Source organism: Rutilus rutilus (assembly GCF_951802725.1).
Source record: "Rutilus rutilus genome assembly, chromosome: 10".
Lineage (NCBI taxonomy): Eukaryota > Metazoa > Chordata > Actinopteri > Cypriniformes > Leuciscidae > Rutilus > Rutilus rutilus.
The window spans coordinates 28,174,757-28,195,458 of record NC_140215.1 but is presented as its reverse complement, the minus strand read 5'-3'; the positions used below and the strand labels follow the sequence as shown (position 1 = coordinate 28,195,458).

General features: G+C 36.4%; 1 protein-coding gene across 1 annotated transcript; it reads left to right on the top strand.

Annotated features, from left to right (window-relative positions):
• The first annotated feature begins 827 nt into the window (after positions 1 to 827).
• On the top strand, positions 828 to 15,880 carry pdxka (pyridoxal (pyridoxine, vitamin B6) kinase a). Its single transcript, XM_084420550.1, has 11 exons — positions 828 to 1,115; positions 1,307 to 1,361; positions 6,578 to 6,682; positions 7,100 to 7,183; positions 8,972 to 9,006; positions 9,585 to 9,670; positions 9,875 to 9,920; positions 11,136 to 11,247; positions 13,027 to 13,163; positions 15,027 to 15,093; positions 15,257 to 15,880. The coding sequence occupies exons 1-11, from the start codon at positions 1,035 to 1,037 to the stop codon at positions 15,367 to 15,369; spliced, it is 921 nt and encodes a 306-aa protein (XP_084276676.1). The 5' UTR covers positions 828 to 1,034; the 3' UTR covers positions 15,370 to 15,880.
• Positions 15,881 to 20,702: the final 4,822 nt, after the last annotated feature.

The window sequence follows — 20,702 nt, the reverse complement described above, 5'->3', positions numbered from 1 at the left end:
GGAAGCTCCAGTTATGATATTTTGATTAAAAATTACTCTGTCAAAAAAAAAAAAACATAAACATGAATGATTCGTTCACAATAAAATCTGTAACTTGCATTTAGAAAATAGACAGGTGAATTTTCATTTCATGCAAACTTTTATAAAATGTTTATAAATCAAAAACCACAGGAAAATTCCAGAAAGAACTCACAGTGACTCAACAGCACTCAACACTTTAACTTGGCCTACAAATTGACTATTCATGACTGAACAGCTCTAGTCTGTGACTTTGAGTGATAGTAGACTGCTTTGCAATTGTTACAAAATAGTTTATTAATAATCAAGCTTATCTTGAGGAATTGTGTATTTTTTTATTTTCAAATGTGGCTTATTTTGGAATGGATAATAAAAATTACAAAAGGTTTTGATACTAAGCGTGTTTGTTTTGAATTCATTTGAACTGTATGTAATTATTCTCTTCATGTAGAGTGTGACCAACTTATTTCAAACTCACACTGAAGAAGTGAAAGTGTGCCGATTCTTAAATTCAGAATTCTGGTCAACCCTATGACTCTGACTTATTTATTAGAAACATGCTCTGACGTTTATTTAGTCTATTAAAAGCGTGATCATATATCGTCGTTGCAAAGCAAATAGCACTAAGTAACTTTATTAAACTTTTTTTTTTTTAATTGCAGTGCTTTACACCTGCATTAACATTAACCAGAGATGCTTTAATGATCTTGGAACGCTGAGAATCTTTCTTCTTTTTTTTTTTACACGGACAATCTTACTTTGACACGATTGGTCAATAGTCAACGCTCTGTGAGCTTTTAGGTGTCCTCGGCAGTCGCCTGAAAGAAGAAGCGGAAAGCGTCCATTCATATGCACTGCGCAGTAAAAGCTGTTGAATGTCTGTCATTACTGAAGTGTGCTTTTGTTGTATCTACTACGGTTGATCGCTTTCTCTTCTTAAGGGTATCGTGACATTTTAATGAGAATATTAAAAGCTAGTTGTGTTTTGATTTAAGCTAACGTCATAAGCATAAAGCATGGACTGCAGAGTTCTGTCAGTTCAAAGTCATGTTGTCAGAGGATATGTGGGAAACAAATCTGCATCGTTTCCTTTGCAGGTAAGAAGCAGTAGCTTTTGCAGTGCATTAGATGCCTGCAGCGACATTTACAGTTTTAACGTAGTTGTTATGCAACTAATTTGCAAGCTCATTTGCATCCACAGCCATTACAACAATAAAAACTGCGTTAGTTTCCCACTACAATGCATGTCAGTATGTAAACACGTTGTAACCTGTCATTGCTGTAATAGGTGCTGGGCTTTGAAGTGGACACTATAAACTCTGTGCAGTTCTCCAATCACACAGGTAAATAACTGCTGCTTCCATTAAAGCAAAAGGACATACCAAATGCTAAGACATTCTGAAATTTATTTTTCAGTTTAAGTTTTAGCTCAAATTATATGCTAATGACAAATGATGATTAAAAACATGTATAAAATAGTTTACAGTTAATAATAGATTGTCACAATGCAGGACTCTGCTGAAATGTCATGAAATGTCATATCACTGTTGCATTGTTCCCATCAAATCATTACGCAATCACGGCTGAAGTTCAAATTAGTTGCTCAGAATAGATTTTTATGAAGCATTACTAATTACTCCACTTGGCCAGCTTTGTTGCAGATAGGGTTTAAAATTCTGAAAGTAGTATAGGCCTATACTTTATTTAGTTTATAGTTATGCTTTTATATACTGTATATATATATATATATATATATATAAAATAAATGATTGTTGAATCATATATAAAAGGTTTGCCAAAGCACGATTTAATATGTTAGCCTAATGTTTAAAAGAAAGAGTAAGAAAAATGTAATCAATTATATCTGGGTGAGTTTATCTTGGTACTGTTTAACCATCTTGGTACTGTTTAACCTTCTTGGTGTAGAAATGCTTTCATCATGTCACTGGTTAAAGCTCAGCTTTTCTGTTTCACAGCATGTGGCAGTATTATTTTCCTTTCAGTGAAGCAAAGCTCAGTATGAGATTTTCCCCAGCTTTTTTTTTCCAGTTATGTTGTCTGTACGCAGAAATGCAAAACAGGTGGTGGTTTGCTCCTTTTTTAATCTTGATTTAAAGGTACCACACAACCAGTACTTGAAAAAACTAAAGTACTTAAAACTAAATAAACCATACAAACAATGTACTGTCAGTTTGTGTATTAGTGGTGGGGATTTTTCATCTGCTCTTATTGCAGATTATATTGTTACACCAGTAGGGGGCAACAAGTGATTTTTTTTTACTCTTGCTGCGTTTCAATTCGCCAACTTACACTACGCCCTAAAAGTATGTACTCTTTTTGTGAAGGAAAAAGTAGATACTTTTGAGTGTGTAGCAAAAAGTAGACAAGCTTTGGGACATACTATCACGTCATACAATTGCGTCTTTAACGGATGCTCTCTGTCGCATCTTGTCAGAATAAACTGGCCTGTCAATCATCTTGTCACAGTTAAAATCCTCCACATTTTATTTAATCTTATTTCCTACCGTATAGGATTTTTATTTAGTATATTACCGTTTTTTTTTTTTTATCAGACTCAAACCTTTATCTAAACCTCTCACCGTTGGTCGCGCATATCCACCATGTTTTGTAGTTTTTGACACTTTTTACTTGTGTTTGTAGTTCCTCCTCCAAAGTGCAATGAGTTGTGGGCAATATTAGCTTTTATAGTGAGCACAGATCCACACTTCGAAAATCCAGCGGAAATAGTAGACCATCCGGGGACTTCTAACATACACTTTTTAACATACAATGCTTTGGGACACACTTATTTCAATCTCACATACTGTTTAGGTATGATGGATAGTATGGACATTGAGACGCAGGGTATCATTCATTCAACTGATTCATTCAATATACTGATTCAAGAAAGTTTTTTACATTTACAATTTAAAGGGGTAGTTCACCCAAAAATGTAATGTATTACTCTCCCTCATGTCGTTCCAAACACGCAAGACTTTCACCTTCAGAGCACAAATTAAGAACTAACCCTTTAAGGGTTGTGGGGTGGTTGAGTGCTTGCAGAAGAGGTTCTTCTTGAAAGATGTGAAGTTCTCAACAGTTCAGGTGGAGTTGGCGGCTCGTTCCAGCAGAGGGGAGTGGAAAGTGACTTTTGGCCTAATTCTTGTTCAGTTACTTTAGCTGCCAGGAGGGGGGGAGTGTATTATCAAGGCTGAGTGTACAGTTGGAACTAAGAGTGTCCGTTGCTTTAAGAGAAGTGGGAGCCGGATCCGGTGAAAGCAGAGAGGAAGTGTGTAGGAGAGAGATAGCAGAGCAGAGGTGATGGTAAAAGGAGACGGCAGGAGCTTGTGACTGTTTTTATAGTGAGATTTTGAATCATTTATTCAGCTGAATTTATTCAAAAGTAACAGATATTTTTTAAAAGTCATTGAATTATTCAATTAACCAAGTTTTTTTCCGAAACACTTATTCGTTCAATAACGATAGTTGATTCATTAATAATAATTCATTCAATCCATTATAGTCTGTGACAGATATGAGGGAGAGGTGTGGAGCTCAATCCCTGCACCACTGAAATCCACTCATTCATTCATTAAACTAGGTCAGTGAATTGGTCATTTCAAATTAGGGTAAACAGAAAAGGGGGCATTCAGTGGTTTAAAAGAGTTAAAACCAGTCTACAATTCGTGTGCACTTTTGTTTTTTACTCAGAGTAGTAACTTTTTATTGCTATGGTCTTTTATCATGGTCCTAGATATCCTTTTTAACATGTTTGCACTGAATGGGTAAACCGTTGCTGTATAGCCGACTCTTTTGAGGGTGTGTTGCTAAGAGCCGTGGGTTTATAGGGCTGTTTTCTCATGCTCTGTTGCTCATGCTGTTCAACATTTGTTCCACACTGTGACATTCTTGTTTGTGAGCTGGAATCTAAATCAATCCTCCCCTGGTCTCATGCTATTCCCATACTCCCTACAGTTCACTCCTAATTTCTCACAACAGTGCATTTAGTGTTCTCCTCTTTGTATAAGCCTTCTCTTTCTTCCCCAAAGTCACAAAGATATCTGGTATTTTGTACATTAATTTGTCTTCAGAGTTAAATGTGGTGAGAATGAAGCAAAAAATAAATAAAATACCATCGTTACTAATCCCCTTGTTAATTGACTCGTGGGAAATGACTCAGTTTGAACACTGCAGTATTGAAATCAGTCACTGAATGGGTTATTCAGAAAATGTAAGAAGAGTTTATTGTAGAGTATTCAGATTCAGAATCACATGATAGTATATCATATGAAGAAGATTGCCCTAAAGAGAAACAGAGCACTGTTTTGGCGATTGGATCGGAAACAAGGAGGTTATGCATGTGAAATAAAATGTTGTGCATTGTTGCACTGATGAAGTGATCACTAGTCTCACATTTATTCAAGTTCTTATAGGTACAAGTACACAGATGTCTTAAACTATTCCATCATGACATCTTCACCAATTTCACCGAAGTAAAATTAAACATAATAATCACTTGAGAAGTCAGCCATTCCAGTGAGAAATCAATTGAGAAATGTATAAATGAATGAAATAATCTGACATAAAATGTTTAAACATAATGCTAAATAGATAAAGTAATTTGTTTATAATTAATTTAATACAAAATAAAAAATATATAATGTGCAATCTAATTCTTGATGTAGAAACTATGGGTAGTGTAGTAATATGTTTAATGGAGTTGCTTTTTTAATTTGCGGCATTTTTATATAATTATGGAATTTAATGGAATTTTTCTTTGTGTCAAATAAATTACTTAGTTTATCTATTTATCCACATGACCATAATTTATTGCTTACTTGTTTTATTTGTCAATTGATTTTTTTTTTTTTTTTTAAATGACTGAGTGGCACAAATGAACCCCTATTATAATGTTCATTCCACAGCAGATAATACAGATCTTGTCTGATGGGACAATGCATTTATTGTTTCAGCCATCATGTTACGAACATCCTGTTTTAACTGACAATGGACATAGTCTACTACGGCAGCTCATTTGATTCAAGGTTTAATGCATTTTAAATGACGCGCACTTTTAAGAGCAGTTATTTGAGCATCTGTTTTCATCTTTCAGTCAGCTTGTTTAAATTAATCTGGCCTTGAACGAGAGCTGCTCGATACATTTAATTTTATTAATTCATTTTTTGCTTATCGTAAGTGGGAAAATTCCACTTGGATTTGCAGTCAGTTGGCTTGATTATTCTGTCAATGATCAAATAATAATAATAATAATAATAATAATATGTTTATTTTATATAGCGCCTTTCTGAGGACTCAAGGTCGCTTTACAATAATTATAATTACACATAACATAGAAACATGACGATACATATAAACTGTGAGGGATCACATAGTAGAGGTATAGTACATATAGAATCAGAACATTCAGGGGTCAGGGAAACAAGTGACAAAAAGATGTGTTTTAATGTGGGTTTTGAAGTCTTGTAGTGATGAGAGATTGCGGATTTGTTGTGGAATTGAATTCCAGAGAGTTGGCGCAGCGGTGCAAAAAGCCCTTCCACCCAATGATGATAGTTTGTGCCGTGGGATTGTCAACAGACCGGTATCAGATGATCTAAGTCTGCGGACAGGTGTGTATGTATGGATGAGGTCAGAGATATAGTTTGGGGCAAGACCATGGAGTGCTTTGAATGTAATAAGGAGTATCTTGTACTGAATGCGATAGCGGATGGGTAACCAATGTAGACTGCGTAAGATGGGAGTAATGTGGGAATGCCCCTTAAACAAATGTTTGTTTAAGGGGCAGGTTGGCGCCGGTGAGGAGCCGTTGGGCTAGACATCCTTTTAACTGTCACTATAGGTAGTTAATTATAAAGTTTAATATTTCTCCGCTATACAGTTAATCTTTGAAGGTTTCTGTGCTTTCAGAATGTGCTCAAAGCATATAATTTAAACCTTTTAGTAGTGCTAAAAAGCTGTTTTAAATCAAACATGTCTGAATTTTGTCAGGGTCATACATAATCTCATGGTTTTATCTGCATTTATTTGAAGTTAAAGGCAAAATGTGGACCATCAAGCTTGGAAAATAAAATCCTTGGTAAATGATGGCGATTTGTAGATTGAAAAGCCTTCTGACTGTATCAGAAGCAATGTTTCTCCTGTTTGTCAGCACTGTTTCACTCTGGTGCTCTTCGCGTGTCGGTCAAAAATGAGAGATTTTGTTTTATTTCAATGAAATGAATGTTCTATACTTTAGTTCGATAATGTTTTTTATTTAATATTTTGTATTTTTAGGTTATTTTAGAGCCGACTTTGCCCTTTCCGACACAGCGCATCCGAGTTGGCTGACCAGTCCAGTTTATTGTCCAAGTTTATGCGTGCATGCGGTCTTTAAGTGACAGCGGCCTTATATTCCTGCTCTTGTCTGTGTCATTAATGTTTATAAAATAAAATATGGCACAGCATCTCGTACCTTATTACTAAAGCATGAATTTCAGTTATATATGACACAGGCTAGGCTACTTGAATTATGCCTATAAAAAAGTCTTTCTCTTGCCAGGATATGAACACTGGAAAGGGCAAGTGATGACTGCGGACGAATTGCATGTCCTGTACGAGGGGATCAAGCTCAACAACGTGAACCATTACGACTATGTGCTCACAGGTACAGGTCTTTCCTCCTGTTATTGTGTCTGCTGGTATTTACTGTCAGACACAGGACTACCCCAGACTGGTTTAAATAGGATTATGTATGTCCAAACTCATTAAAAGTACATAACTTGGTTTATAACTGTAACTGTTATCACTTCAGATAAAGATTTGCCAGACAAGCTTTTTCCAGTCTGTTTTTGTTTTGTCTTGTCATCATGTGTCATCATGTGCCCTCATGTCAACATGTGTTTTTAAATGACTGAAAGTATCCAATCAGAAATGCTTTATTTTAGGAAGGATTGGGCAAATGAGCAAATAAATATTACTTTTTTACTTTTTTGGGGGGGCAAATGGACATTACGTTTCATAATTTAAATAAAATTAACCACTTTTGGTCATTTGGTTTCATCCATGTTTTTCTTTCTTTCAGGGTACTCTAGGGATGATTCCTTTTTGGAAACGGTGGTCAACATTGTACAGGAGCTGAAGAGGGCAAACCCAAGCCTGGTGTATGGTGTGTATATTAGGGCTGTAGGGTCGCAAACGATTATTTTGGTAATCGAGTAATCGGTCGATTATTTTGATGATTAATCGAGTAATTCGATTTTTTTTGTGTGGTAATAAAAATAGATCTAAGGTGAATAAGAGCTTTTAAAATGACTTAAAATTAGGGCTGCACGATTAATCGTATTTTAATCGCGATATCTGCTTTTCTCTATGAATAATCAATGCGATATTGGCCTGCGTGTTATTTATCCTGAAAACTCTTTTTTTTCGATATCCTGCATTGATAACAACTCCCCACTAGCTTTGATGTTTGTGGTTGCCAGAGCTTAAATCCTGCAAAAAGAGCTTTTCTCTTACATATCTGGTGTTTTACTTAAACGGTGCAATCTGGCAACCCTCTGTGCTTGTGCTCTTTCTTCACTGTGGAAAAGCACTGATGATCTGAAAGCAAGTCTGCTTAAATTAAATTATCATACAGTCAGTCTGTGTTTCTTCACAAGCCGCTTGTGTTGTTTGTGTGACTTAAAGTTTTACCAGTTTTAATGATGTGAATCAGTTGAAAACGACAGTTTTTATTGTACCCACGAGTATAGTATAGCAGTGTGAACGGAGCCACTCTGAGACGCACGTAACCTGTACGCATGTAAATTTGTTTTTAAAATCAAAGATTTGACTTTTAACATTAGCACTGTGAACTAACAAACATTTACAAAGAAGAATAAGTGCTGTAAAAATATATTGCTCATTGTTAGTTCATGTAAGATAATGCAATCAATTTCTAGTTGAGTCATTAAACTCTTGATTGGTGCAGACTGATAGGCCCTTTACATGCAGTTGGCTAGCAATCACATCATTTACTACATGGCATGGCACACACTGATACCCCATTTCCACCAAGGCTGTGCTGGTGCCGGTTCAGAGCCAGTGCCTATACAGCCAAAGAACCGGTTCTCGGCCAGGAAAATTGGTTCCACAGCGGCACAAACTCTTTGCTGGACTAGAACCGTTCTTTTACCACGTCATGCTTACGTCGGGGGCTGGGGGCGGGGTTATTGTCGAACTTCGTCTCGAACGTAACCTCCGTCTATAGTAATCCAGACGAGCGGCACAAATGTGTTCTAAACGTCTTCTTCTGACCCCAATATAGGATCGCAAAGCCAGGAGAAACATTTGCAGAAAGACGATGTAGTCCAAACATTGTAATTGTTATGCTTGAAGTTGGGAAAGCTAAGACGTATGGCAACGTACACAGTGACGTAACGACGTCGTTCGCTGGGCTCTCTAGTCAGTGGAAAAACAAACAGGTTCTGAGAAAGTTTGCAAGTTGAACCAACTTTGAACCAGCACCAGTTCCGAACCAGTTCTTTTTTGGTGAAAAAGGGGTATGAGTGGCCTCTACAGCCAATTACTGTAGATTACTTTCCTAACATTTAAATAGTCTGAATCAGAGTTAATTGTACGCAGTTAATTGTCCTGCATCAGAGTTCATCTGAAACCCTTCACCTCCCACAGCTCCACCTGCCTAGATCTGCGACTGGATTCACGTATATTTATGCAGCAGCAGCAGCAGATCTTACATGCTCACATCAGTGTGTCTGTGTATCTTTTGGCAGTAGCAAGTTCGTACAACAGTTAATAGTTTATATAGTTAATATAGCTCACTCAGTAAGACTAAATGGACTGCTAGGGATTTTACTGTAATGAGTCAAACAGGATATAATTAGAATATCATTGCTCACTGACATGTGTTACAGTGTATTATGTTCATTGCCGTTTTTCTTTCCTGCCTACCAAGTGTGTGATCCAGTGCTGGGTGATAATGGGGCTATGGTAAGCATTTATATATATATATAAAAAAAAAATCCCTACAATATGTGATACTGGATCACAAAACCAGTCACATGTCACACGGGTATATTTGTGGCAAAAGCCAACAATACATTGTATGCGTCAAAATTATCGATTTTTCTTTTATGCCAAAAATCATTAGGATATTAAGTAAAGATCATGGTCCATGAAGATATTTTGTAAATTTCCTACCATAAATATATAAAAAAAATATTTTTGTGAGTGAATGCAACACAATCGCAAACATAAATGCACAACTTTAAAGGAGATTTTCTCAATGTTTCGATTTTTTGCACCCTCAGATTCTAGATGTTCAAATAGTTGTATCTCAGCCAAATATTGTCCTATTATAACAAACCAATCATCAATGGAAAGTTTAGTTATTCAGCTTTCAGATTATGTATAAATCTCAATTTCAGAAAATTGACCCTTGTGACTGATTTTGTGGTCCAGGGTCACATATTTGCATTATACTTTCCTAGTCAAAAATGGAACCCCTTATTTAGCAAGTTGTGGTTATGCTTTTTTAAATAGCTGATCACTTCCTGTTTCATTTCAAGTATGTTCCTGAGAACCTGGTGCCCATCTACAGGGACAAAGTAGTACCAGCCGCTGACATAATCACTCCCAATCAGTTTGAAGCAGAGTAAGTGTTCTGTTATGCTGATTTATAGTGTATGTGTGTAGAAATCAATGACCCTAGTGTGTACTGAGCATCTGCTATCAGTATGCGTCACATGGGTCTCCTGTGCAGTTTGTATCATTCATTTCCACGCTTTATTCATGGGTGTGTCTGTGTCATAATGAACAACACATGTAAATATATATATATTTTTTTTTTCCTTCACAGACTCCTCACTGGTAGAAGCATAAGTTCAGAAAAAGATGCCATTGAAGTGAGTTTCTATCAGCTGTTCTCTTTACGAAGCAGTTAGTTCTGCTCATCTAATCTAAATTTGCCTAGTGGCTTCCTTAGAATGCTGGGTTTTTTTTATCTTATAACAAGTGCTGGGATCTGTATCCGTACTGTTGTACTGTATCTGCTGTCGCCACGCACAGTTTTGTTACAGTCGCTGTAATATACAGTAATGACATTGCCTAAAGGAATATTTATCCTTCCAGCATTTATGGCATAATGTTTGTTTACCACAAAAACCAATCAAACATAAAAAGAAGCAGCAAAAAGAAAGGCCAATTTTTGGAGTATTTAAAAACGTAATTTCTTTTTAATTGTAAAATTTTATAAAATCAATTTAGTTTAAACTTGTTTTATTTGAACTGTAAACGTAATATTTTAGTGAAATTTTGCGGGCAAAAAAAGTATTTTGTTCGCCCGCACACGAAACTCCAGATCTCACAGATTCGTATTGAAACGACTAGATTTCGCCCGCAAAATATATTCTTGTTATTTTTAGTCATTTTAGTGATTTTTATCTACAAAAGTCACGTGAACATGCATATTGTTTATGTGGCTATACTATTTAAACAATAGCTATGTTTCCATGCACATTTTGAAGTATCGCATCAAAAAACGAGTGATGGAAACGGCAAATTTCGGGGGGGGGAAATCCCTTAATTTGCAAACACGTTTTTATGCACAGTTGAGGTGGATTTTGACTTGTGTGAAAAAGAGTTAATGCGAATAATGAGAGGTGGAAGCGTATTTACCAAATAAACTCTGACGTAGCGAACATTAAATCCACGTGACTAATCGGCTGTTTCTGCTGATGGTGTTTTATTTACTGTTGGTTACTAGGTTACCAATACCATCCTCATCCACTAGAACAACTTGATGGGAACGCACAAAAATTAACAATTGTTAATTTTGTTTTGTTTTTCTTCTTCACGTTTGGATGGAAACCCAGCTAATGAGTATTTTAACATTTAGAGATTGGCACCATTAACTTTCATTTATAAGTGCCTCACTGTAATGCAGATTTATGCTTTTTTTTTTAAAGAAGAGGAGAAATTAAATGGAAATAATTTTTTTGTGGTATAGCAACATTACGCCACAATTGGGCTTAACTTGTAATAACTGTAGCTGTAATGAATGGAACTCAAACTACAGACCCTACTGAAACGGAAAGTGTAACTGTTGTCTTGTATTTCAGGTGATGAACCTCCTGCATTCGATGGGTCCAGACACAGTGGTCATCACCAGCTCTGACCTGCCCTCTCCTCTGGGGGATCAGTATCTGGTCGCCCTGGGGAGCCAGAAAAGAGGTGATTTTGTTTTATTGTCCCACCACACCCAGTTTGACTTAAGTGCAGTGAAACTATTAAAACTCTTGCAATGCTTGCCTCATACTTTTCATCATCACTCATTGTCTGGGTTTGGTAATGCTGGGTACACACCAAAAGATTTTTTACATCTTATAAGATTTTCAAAATGTGATAGACAACAAACATGAGGACAAAAAATCCTAGATTCAAGCATTTTGCTCCTATAGTGTGTGGTGTGCCATGATGTGACAAAGACAGCACACCACACACAAACAGATTTTCAACCAGATTCTCGACTGTGAACACAGGAAATCTCGCAAAACCTCGCGAGACTTCAGAATAAGCATGTCGGATGATATGCATGAAGAAATTATGATGATAGTGTTTGGAATGATTTTCACAGAAAATTCACATAAAAAAAAACAATAAAAAAAACATTGTACCCACCATTATATATAACCTTTTATACAGAAATATATTCATTCTTTATTGTCTTTATTTATTCTTTATTGTATTTATTGTCTCTTTAGAAAAAGTTAGCCTATTTAATCCCTCACTGAATCCTTATAACACTCAGCTTCCTGCATGTGTGCGTGTGCGTGTGTGTGTGTGAGAATGACCGTCTTCCATCATCTCACTTTCTGATTGGATATTGTTTCGTTTCACGTGATAATCTCCAGAACGTGCGCGTTTGTCCTCGGGGTTCCCCCCACACATCAGGATTTCTGATCGTAAATATTAAACATGTTGAATATATACGATTCGCGATCGGGGCGGCTCCGACGTTCTTCCGAGCAGGTTCGGACACTCTTAACACACCTCACACCAAGGGAAAATCTGATAAGATAATCTGTTGAACCATCAAGATAATCGGGACATAGCTAGGATTGTCGGAAGGGGGGAAATCGGCCCAAAATCAGCCCGATTATCTTTTGGTGTGTACCCAGCATAAGTTGCAGTTATTCTATTTCAGAATTCAGTTGCCTCATTTTGCATGTTCAAAGGTCACGCCTGGCAGCTTGTGTCTGTTTAAACAGCTGATAGTTGTATAGTAGAATGAGCCGTTTTAAAGCTGTTGTAAAGGTGAGGATACACAGGGCAACCTTTTGATCAATGTAGCTGAGTGATTGTTGCTTGGGCACTTTCCCATTGAGAATGGGCAACAAATTTCTATCTGGATAATTCAGTTGATGTTGACGGCAACATTGCCCAGCAACATTGCTTAAAAAAGTTACTCTGTGTATCATCACCTTAAGAGGAAGTTAAACCCACATCTGTGATCACACTTACTATAATAAAGTTACTTACTCTATTGATGTTGCTATGTTGCTCTGAAACCATACACAGTCAGGTACCCCCGCCCACCCACTACATGAAGCATGGTGTGAATGATGTAATAGTCTGTCTCCTTATGATCTTAAACTATTTCTGTATGTATGCATGTTATGAAATAAACGTAAAATATATTGTTTATATGTTTAATCGACATCTTTAAATCAATAGCTTTCTTCTTCAATTTTCATTTGATTGTCATTCGCAGTGTAGTTCTCTCCCTCATTAAGTACACAGTCTTGTGCATTTGTCTTGTCTGAATTTTAGCACAAATTGAAATATTTTTAATCAAAGTTTGTAATGTTGCTATTCAACTTGTAGCTCATTCAAGAGTTATTTCAAATGCATCATTCTTAACTAGTGGTTTCTGTCAAAGGGTTTTATCCCAGTTGTGAGTTTAATTATATACTCAGTATCATATATTATATGATATATGTTGTTTCTCAGCGAGAGCAGATGGCACCATGGTGACCCAACAGATCCGTATGGACATCCCCAGGGTAGATGCTGTGTTTGTGGGAACAGGAGACCTGTTTGCTGCGATGCTGCTAGCGTGGACACACCTCCATCCAAATGATCTGAAGGTAAACAAGATGATGGCACACTATTTATAGTTGTGTTCTCAAGAGTAAGAACAAAGCAGTTTGCTTCAGCACATTATATACTGTGGTTACAATTTTGTCCCTTAAATTGTAAGTTTTCCAATTTTCAACCTGCTTTGTATTGTTAGAATGTCAGTAGTGTATATGTAAATGAACGATAGCTGTTTCCATCCACAGATTTTATGCACATTTTGGGATATCGCATCAAAAACTGCTAGATGGAAACACCAAGATGTGCATAAATTCTCAAAATGCGCATAAAAATCATATGCGCTCGTTTGAGTCGGATACATTTTTTATCCGCCAAGAAAACATGCACATAAATTATGATGGAAACACATTTACCCAATAAAATCCCTCAATGCGCATTAAAAAAATCATATGACTGCGTGATGAGACGGCATAACTGGACTAACCAATGGACCGGTCTCGTTACACTGCATCTGAAATGCTGTTTTGGTCATTCTGAAACGCTTAAAATCCATTGTCAAAGTGGTTCAGTATAATTACCTCCCAGAACTCTCGTACACGACTGCGTTCCCAAACAGCAGCATCCGCCTCCGAAAGCAAGATAACACGTTTATTGCGTTTCGTCTGCGCGCTCTGAGACGAAAGTAATTACGAATAATACTACATATTGGGGCTTCTCCTACTTTTCTTATAGTATCTCTATAAGAAAAGTAGGAGAAGCCCCTATATATAGTAAATTTTGCTGGATAGAAATTTGCTTTGTTCGTAAATGTTTTTTGCGATTTTCTAATTTTGCGCATAAGTTAAATTCGCAACTTTGGATGGAAGCATAGCTAATGTTTACTCTTTTTCTGTTAGCTGGGTTTAGAAATTCTTGTTAACTTGTCAGCAAAAATTCACCTGATGACACAAAAAACAACAGTGCTTTAGTGAAAAATAGAGATTGTACTTCCGCATTTTTGTATCCCGGCCCACGGATAGTCGGATCAACAGTGGGTTATTACCAAACAGTAGGTTTATCACTGAAAATTGTATCACACTTTGGATACTCTTTATACAGCACTATAGTAACTACAACAGCTTTCTTACCTGTATGCGATGACTTTTTGCTTCAGGCGGATGGGCAGAAGATGCTGGGAGTGGAAGAAAATGGAATGGCAGTTTTTTTTTTCAGTTTTCACCCCACTGTTTGGCCTAAAACACTGTTTGTATTCATTCAGTTTTAAATGTTGACATCTTTCAGATTTTCATCTGCATTCTCTTCATATTTATGATTCTTTGCAGCCTTTAACCACTGCCTACAACGCTCTTTATCCTTCACTGGAAACTCGCTCCCGCTAAGCGTTTACTCTTTGAATTCTTGCACCTGGCAACAATACAAGCTTTTATTGTGACAAAGTTTGCAAAGAAGTATTTGCAAAGGTGGTATTTGACTCTGGTCAAGCCTATCCAATAGAATATCCTATCCAAGCAGACTAGGAGTGGCTTTGGATGGCAACATGCCCAGTGCATTATGGGTGTTGAAGTTTTCCAACCTATTTGGCAAAAGGGAAGTTATTTCAACCTATTTTTTTCCTAGTTCATACTGGCATGCATTGTGTATATAAATAAACTTGCCTTGCCTTGGTCAGGAAAGATGAATTAAAAATAAATAAATAGCCTTTCTACCAAATAGGCAGCCAAGTTTTATTTGAAAGCCCATTGTGTCAGTGGTGAATTAAGCAACCCTTAAAAATACATGGCCTACTGTAAGTGTGCAAATACTTCAGGGCCACTCTAATGTCTTATGTGCTCCGTAAAAAAAAAAAGTTCAAACTTTAGGTTTTGTTGAAGTATAACTATTGTATTTATTTTTTTTCCATGTATTTTTGACAGACAGCCTGTGAAAAGACAATTTCTGTCATGCACCATGTCATTAAGAGGACAATTACTTACGCAAAAGGTAAGACCAAATGTTCCAGACCAGATAATGCAAAGTGCTTCTGAGAATGTGTGAGTGACAGCATTTGGTAGCTGAACTTTTGGGCATATTATTAGTACTCGTATTAATACTCGTACTCTATGATGTTCATGTAACTCATCCCTTACCTTGGTTCGTCTCTCAGAGGTGGCCGGTCCTGATCGAAAGCCCAGTCCTGCTCAGCTTGAGTTGCGGATGGTCCAGAGTAAAGCAGACATTGAGGATCCTGCCATAGTTTTGAATGCTGTTGTAATGTAGTGCTTTACTCTTACATTCTGTACTAGACAATATGATGTACTAGACAATATGATGTAATAGACAATATGAATGTCATATGTTTAACAGCCAGAGTTTACAGTCACACTGTGGATGCTGGACGGCTCATATTTTTATGCTGTAGTGTTGTAGATTATTTTATAACTACAATAATGCTCTTAGAATTGAAACTGTGACTTCTGGTACCTCATAGTGCATTAATGCAGGAAGTGCATCCAAAAACTAACATGTGACCATATGTTATTATGTTCTCATTCCAGCCATAATGTGCATGTGACTATCCATCCATTATTAGTATTTTACTTTAATCTGAGTCCGTCTGAATTAAGCATTTATAATGATTTATTTACATTAAGAAAATGTATTTAACATATCAGTGTTATGTCTAACTTTTGATTTGATAATGTCTATGTTATACTTAAACATCATTTGATCCTTTAGTCCTATTATTTCATCAGAATGATTGTACAAGCCCAGTCAGGCCAAGTTTGAGAAAAAAATGTCTATTAATATATATATATATATATATATATATATAAAATAATAAAAAAAGGAATTGTCTATAGACTAAGAAAGTGCCTTGAAATGCTGCTGTAGTAGATATTAAACTAAACATTTATTTATCTTTGTAATGATCAGCAATAATTTCTATGACAACTAACATATTTTGACCATACTGTAATAAATCTTTCTAATTTGTATGCATCCTTTGTATTCAGGAATTTCATTTTAAATGTATTTCAGTGATTGTGGTGCAGTAGGTGACATTTTACTATAGAGATTTATAGTGTACTGTAAATTTATATACAGATTTATATATAACATTCATTTGATTTTCCATATTTTTTATTCTTTTTTATTTATTTACATAAAACAGAAACATCAGCTATGTCCCTTTCCAGAACTAAATTCAAACAGAATAAACCATTTCTATGCCAGGGGTCAAAACAATTAACACTCCTAATGGAAATGGATTTTAAATAAATGTACATAAATAAACCTAAAAATTGACAATACAATTCAAAATGACCTTTAACATAAAAAAATTAACAATACATTCCCACATACAACATAAAAAATATACATGCAATAGGTGTATTTGACTTGAAGCGGTGCTGCACAGATCAATCCATGTAGGTGAATGTGTTTTCACTAAGTTCGACATGTTCCTGAATCAACATCTTTGTTGGTCCTGGAACAACGTTCCAATCAACCAATCAGATTTGTTAACAGTTTATGTCAAGGTTAGTCTTAAAACCATGGTTAGGTGCTTCTTACATCAGTGTTATTCACCCATCATTTCCATCTGAATTTAGGGAAAACTTATGGTAGGGTTAGGTTTAAAGTTAGGGATTTGATTAGGAAAAAAATTTAGGACAGGAATGTTGTTCCAGAATCAACTAAATATATTGATCCAGGAAAATGTCTTGTCTTACATGTGTTTCTGTCAGGACCACTATCGTCGAATACGATAGGCATGGATAAGAGCAGGGAGAGCAGCAATAACCCCCTAAAACAAAACCATATGCCAATATACCAGAAACCCAAACTGACAGCACAATTCTGGATGCTTTTTTTTTTTTTAAATACCTGGAAAGCTTGAGCAAAAGCATGTTACTATGGTAGATTTGGTTGTTACTAACTATCTGGGTCTCGTCTACAAATCGACGTCCCCGAACGTCTACTGTCGACGTTTAGTCTATCTGGGCCTCGTCTACAGATAGACACTTGGTTCAATTGGTTCAAAAGCCCCAACCTTTTCCCTCTGTCACTGGCACAAGCAAACTCTGTTTTTGTGATTACTTATCACAAGGTTTGAGAACTAGTCATCTGTCTAGTTTCCCCTTTTTGTTATTTATACACACACGCACATAAAATCATGAGTTTTTTCTCCAAAACAAACACATACATTCAGACATTGTGTTTCACTCATCACAGGACCATCAAGCTACGATGTTGTTAGTGTTGAATACCAGACCTCTGCGGTGCCACAAGCTTGTGGTAACTTTAACACAGCATGTTGCAATAATCAGATAGAATAAAGAATGAGCATTTTTCCAATACAACCAGATAAGCTTAAAACAACACTTGATTACTACAGCATGTGCAAAAATACTAGAAGCCGAAGTAACAAGCATATTAGATAACATTGCACTAGCAACCACCATACAGTACTGATAGCAAAGTTGCTGAAATGGCAGCATGTTGCAGACACCTGATAAGCTTAGCACAGCATGTGACAATGACACCATATAAGCTTAAAACACAGTCATGTTCCAAATAACGACTGGGCTAAATAACCTTAAAACTAAAACAACCATGTTTCCAATAGCAACTCACAACTTGTAAAGCAAGCAGTTTTCAATAGCCACTAGATAGCCTTTGGAACAAGCAGTGTTTCAATAACATTCAATAACAATGTTTTTTTTTTTTTTATATACACAGCTTAAATATACAGTCATGTTGAGTTTCAGCCTATAAAAATGCAAGCCCTTAAAAAACAATGCATTAAAATGCAAGCACGGTATACAGTACACTATAGCTTTAAGAACGCTGTGTTTCTAGACCACGCTTGTCCGATAACGCTGAAGTGACTCAACTAAATAGTGACTGTTTACTATGTCTTTTTTAGAGCTGTGCCACAGCAGAAATTATTCCGTTTGCACCATGAATTGTTAATTCCTATCACCACAAGCTGATTGAGTTCGATTGCCTCCCCCTCCCCCTCAGGGAACTGGAAAACCACACATCCTCTTAAACCCCCATCTCCACCAGAACCATGCTGCAGCCATGAACCCAGAGACAAAAGCGAAGAAAAACTAAATTAATAAAAGAAAGAAAGAAAATTCTTGGTGTCTTTTTTCTTCCGTCTAATGTGCACATTTGCTGAGCCCCTAAAGAGATGGTGGTGAAAAAAAAGAGATGGGAGGGAAAATAATAAGTTAATGCTTTTGTGTTCGCTCACAAAATCTTTTGGCGGAATAAAAAGTTTCTCAGGGGAACGCAAAACATTTGCGAGAGAATGCAAAAGCACTGATAAATCATTTTTCCTACATCTACATCTACTTTTTTTTTTTTTTTTTTTTTTTTAATCACCATGATTTAGACCGTGTCCGTACACCTAAGTCTAGAAAATAAAGTAACCAAAGTCAACTTCAAACAATCAATGGGAAAAATAAGAGTGAGCAAATGTCTATAACTGAACCCCAGGCTACAACCAGCAATTTAAATGTTTACATTACAAACCGGGATCCTGAATCAGGCTTACATTGTTGTCAAACAGACTAAGAGGTTTTAGATTACAGATACACACAGCTGATGTCTAACGGCATTCAAACAACCTTCAGTTATAGCCGCAAATCTAAACGTCTATTTATTGAAGCATCGCTTGTACACTTGGCTTTGAAGTACTTCAACAGCAGGGGCGTGTCTAGAGCATTTTCAGTGGGGGGGGCATGCTGGGGCACTGCCTCCAAACGGGGTGGCCGCCAGTGACAAAAAAAAAGAAGCTAAATTCTACAGTAGCCTATATTACGTAAATCCTACTGATTTTATTTTTTTAATTTGAATAAAGTTACTTGTAAACAAATGTAGTAATAAAGCACATTTTTGATTAATTTAGTTTTTTGTCATCCCTGCATCCATTAAGTTAAATTTGAGAGCCAGTGTTTATTATTTTTTGTGTTTTCATAAAACTAACAAGTTTATAAAATAAAAGCAATTTTAATGAGCCATTTTAAAAACCCAGAAGCTTCTACGATGTCAACTATTTTCTTTTAATTAGTTTGGCCATTACAATATACAGTAGTTTTATTCACAATCTCTTTCAAATAATAATAATAAAAAAATAAAAAAAAATTCCCCCCACTGTAATAATTCAAATGGTTTGGCCAAAACATCAGTGTTTCATTCAGCATTTCTTTCAGACTCATCTACAAAAAAGCTGAGTAACTCAGAGTTAAAGGGATGGTTCACTTTGAAATTAAATTTTGGTATGTTTTAGCTTACGTATGTTTAAGGGCATTCAAGATGTAGGTGTCTTTTTTTTCCGCAGTAGTTTCAATTTTGATATTTTTAGGTCAAACCGTTCTTGATTGTCAGTCATAATGCAGGTCTATGATCACTATCTCAAAGAGCATGCACAATGAAGTCCAAATTAAACAATTCCCCATCGTAAGTACACATTGATGGCCTAAGACACGAAACGAGCGGTTTGTGTGAGAAAAAGAGCAGTATTTATATAGTTTTTACCTCTACACAACCACGTCCAAGTGATCTGAGGGCGCACGCGCTTCCTGGTGTGTGACGTGTGCGCGCGTTCTGGCTTAGCTCCGGAAAGAGCCGGACGTGATCTCGGATGTGTACAAGAGGTAAAAAACGATATAAATACTGTTCGTTTTCTCACACAAACCGCTCGTTTCGTGTCTTCGGCCATCATTGTGTACTTAAGATGGGTTACTTACTCACAACTTGCGACCGTTGTTTCTCTGGCGCTGCACTTCTTTGAATCGCGAACTTCAGTAGAGTCTATAAACTGATTGGCTGTAAAATGAACCAATCACAAGACATCTTATAGGGGGGGCACCTGGGGTGGCCAATCGAATTTCAGGGGGGGCCGGTGCCCCCCCTGGCCACCACGTAGACCCGCCCCTGTTCAACAGTACCTAGAAAAAATGGGCATAACAAAGGAAAATAACTCTAAACTTCTCTTCAAACAACAAAATTATACTTCAACCAAAAGTCAAACACAGTATTTGGTAAAGGAAAAGAGCAAACAGAACAGGTAGTCATACTATTTTATAACATTTAAAAAACCGACTGGTCAACTGAGTAGTGATAAGATAAATCTTCAGCAACAGATACAATGCATTTAAGCATTCAGTTAATGCTTTTATCAATGTACATATTAAAGCTACATTCAGTTTAATGCAATCTTTTATATAACAATGTATTTTTGAATGATTTATAAAGACATTAATTGTAGGTACTCTTGCTTCTTGAATGAGGCCCAGTAGCTGCCGTATGACCTTGATGTCAAGGACACATTCTTTCGCTGGTATGTATGAGGGAGAGTTTCTCTGCTTGAGTTTCTATTTTTATTATCTTAAAACGGCAGATGATAGCAGTTGCTTCCATGTACTCTGTGAATAATCCCATCTGACAGCATTTAAAGCTGGTTATTAGATGCCTTTGCTGGCGCCCCATATAAAACTTCTAGTCACGCCCCATGAAACATGTCCTTTGTCAAGATATGTGGACATATTGATATATGAATTTGGACAGTGTTGAATGATGAAAGTGACAACAAATAACAG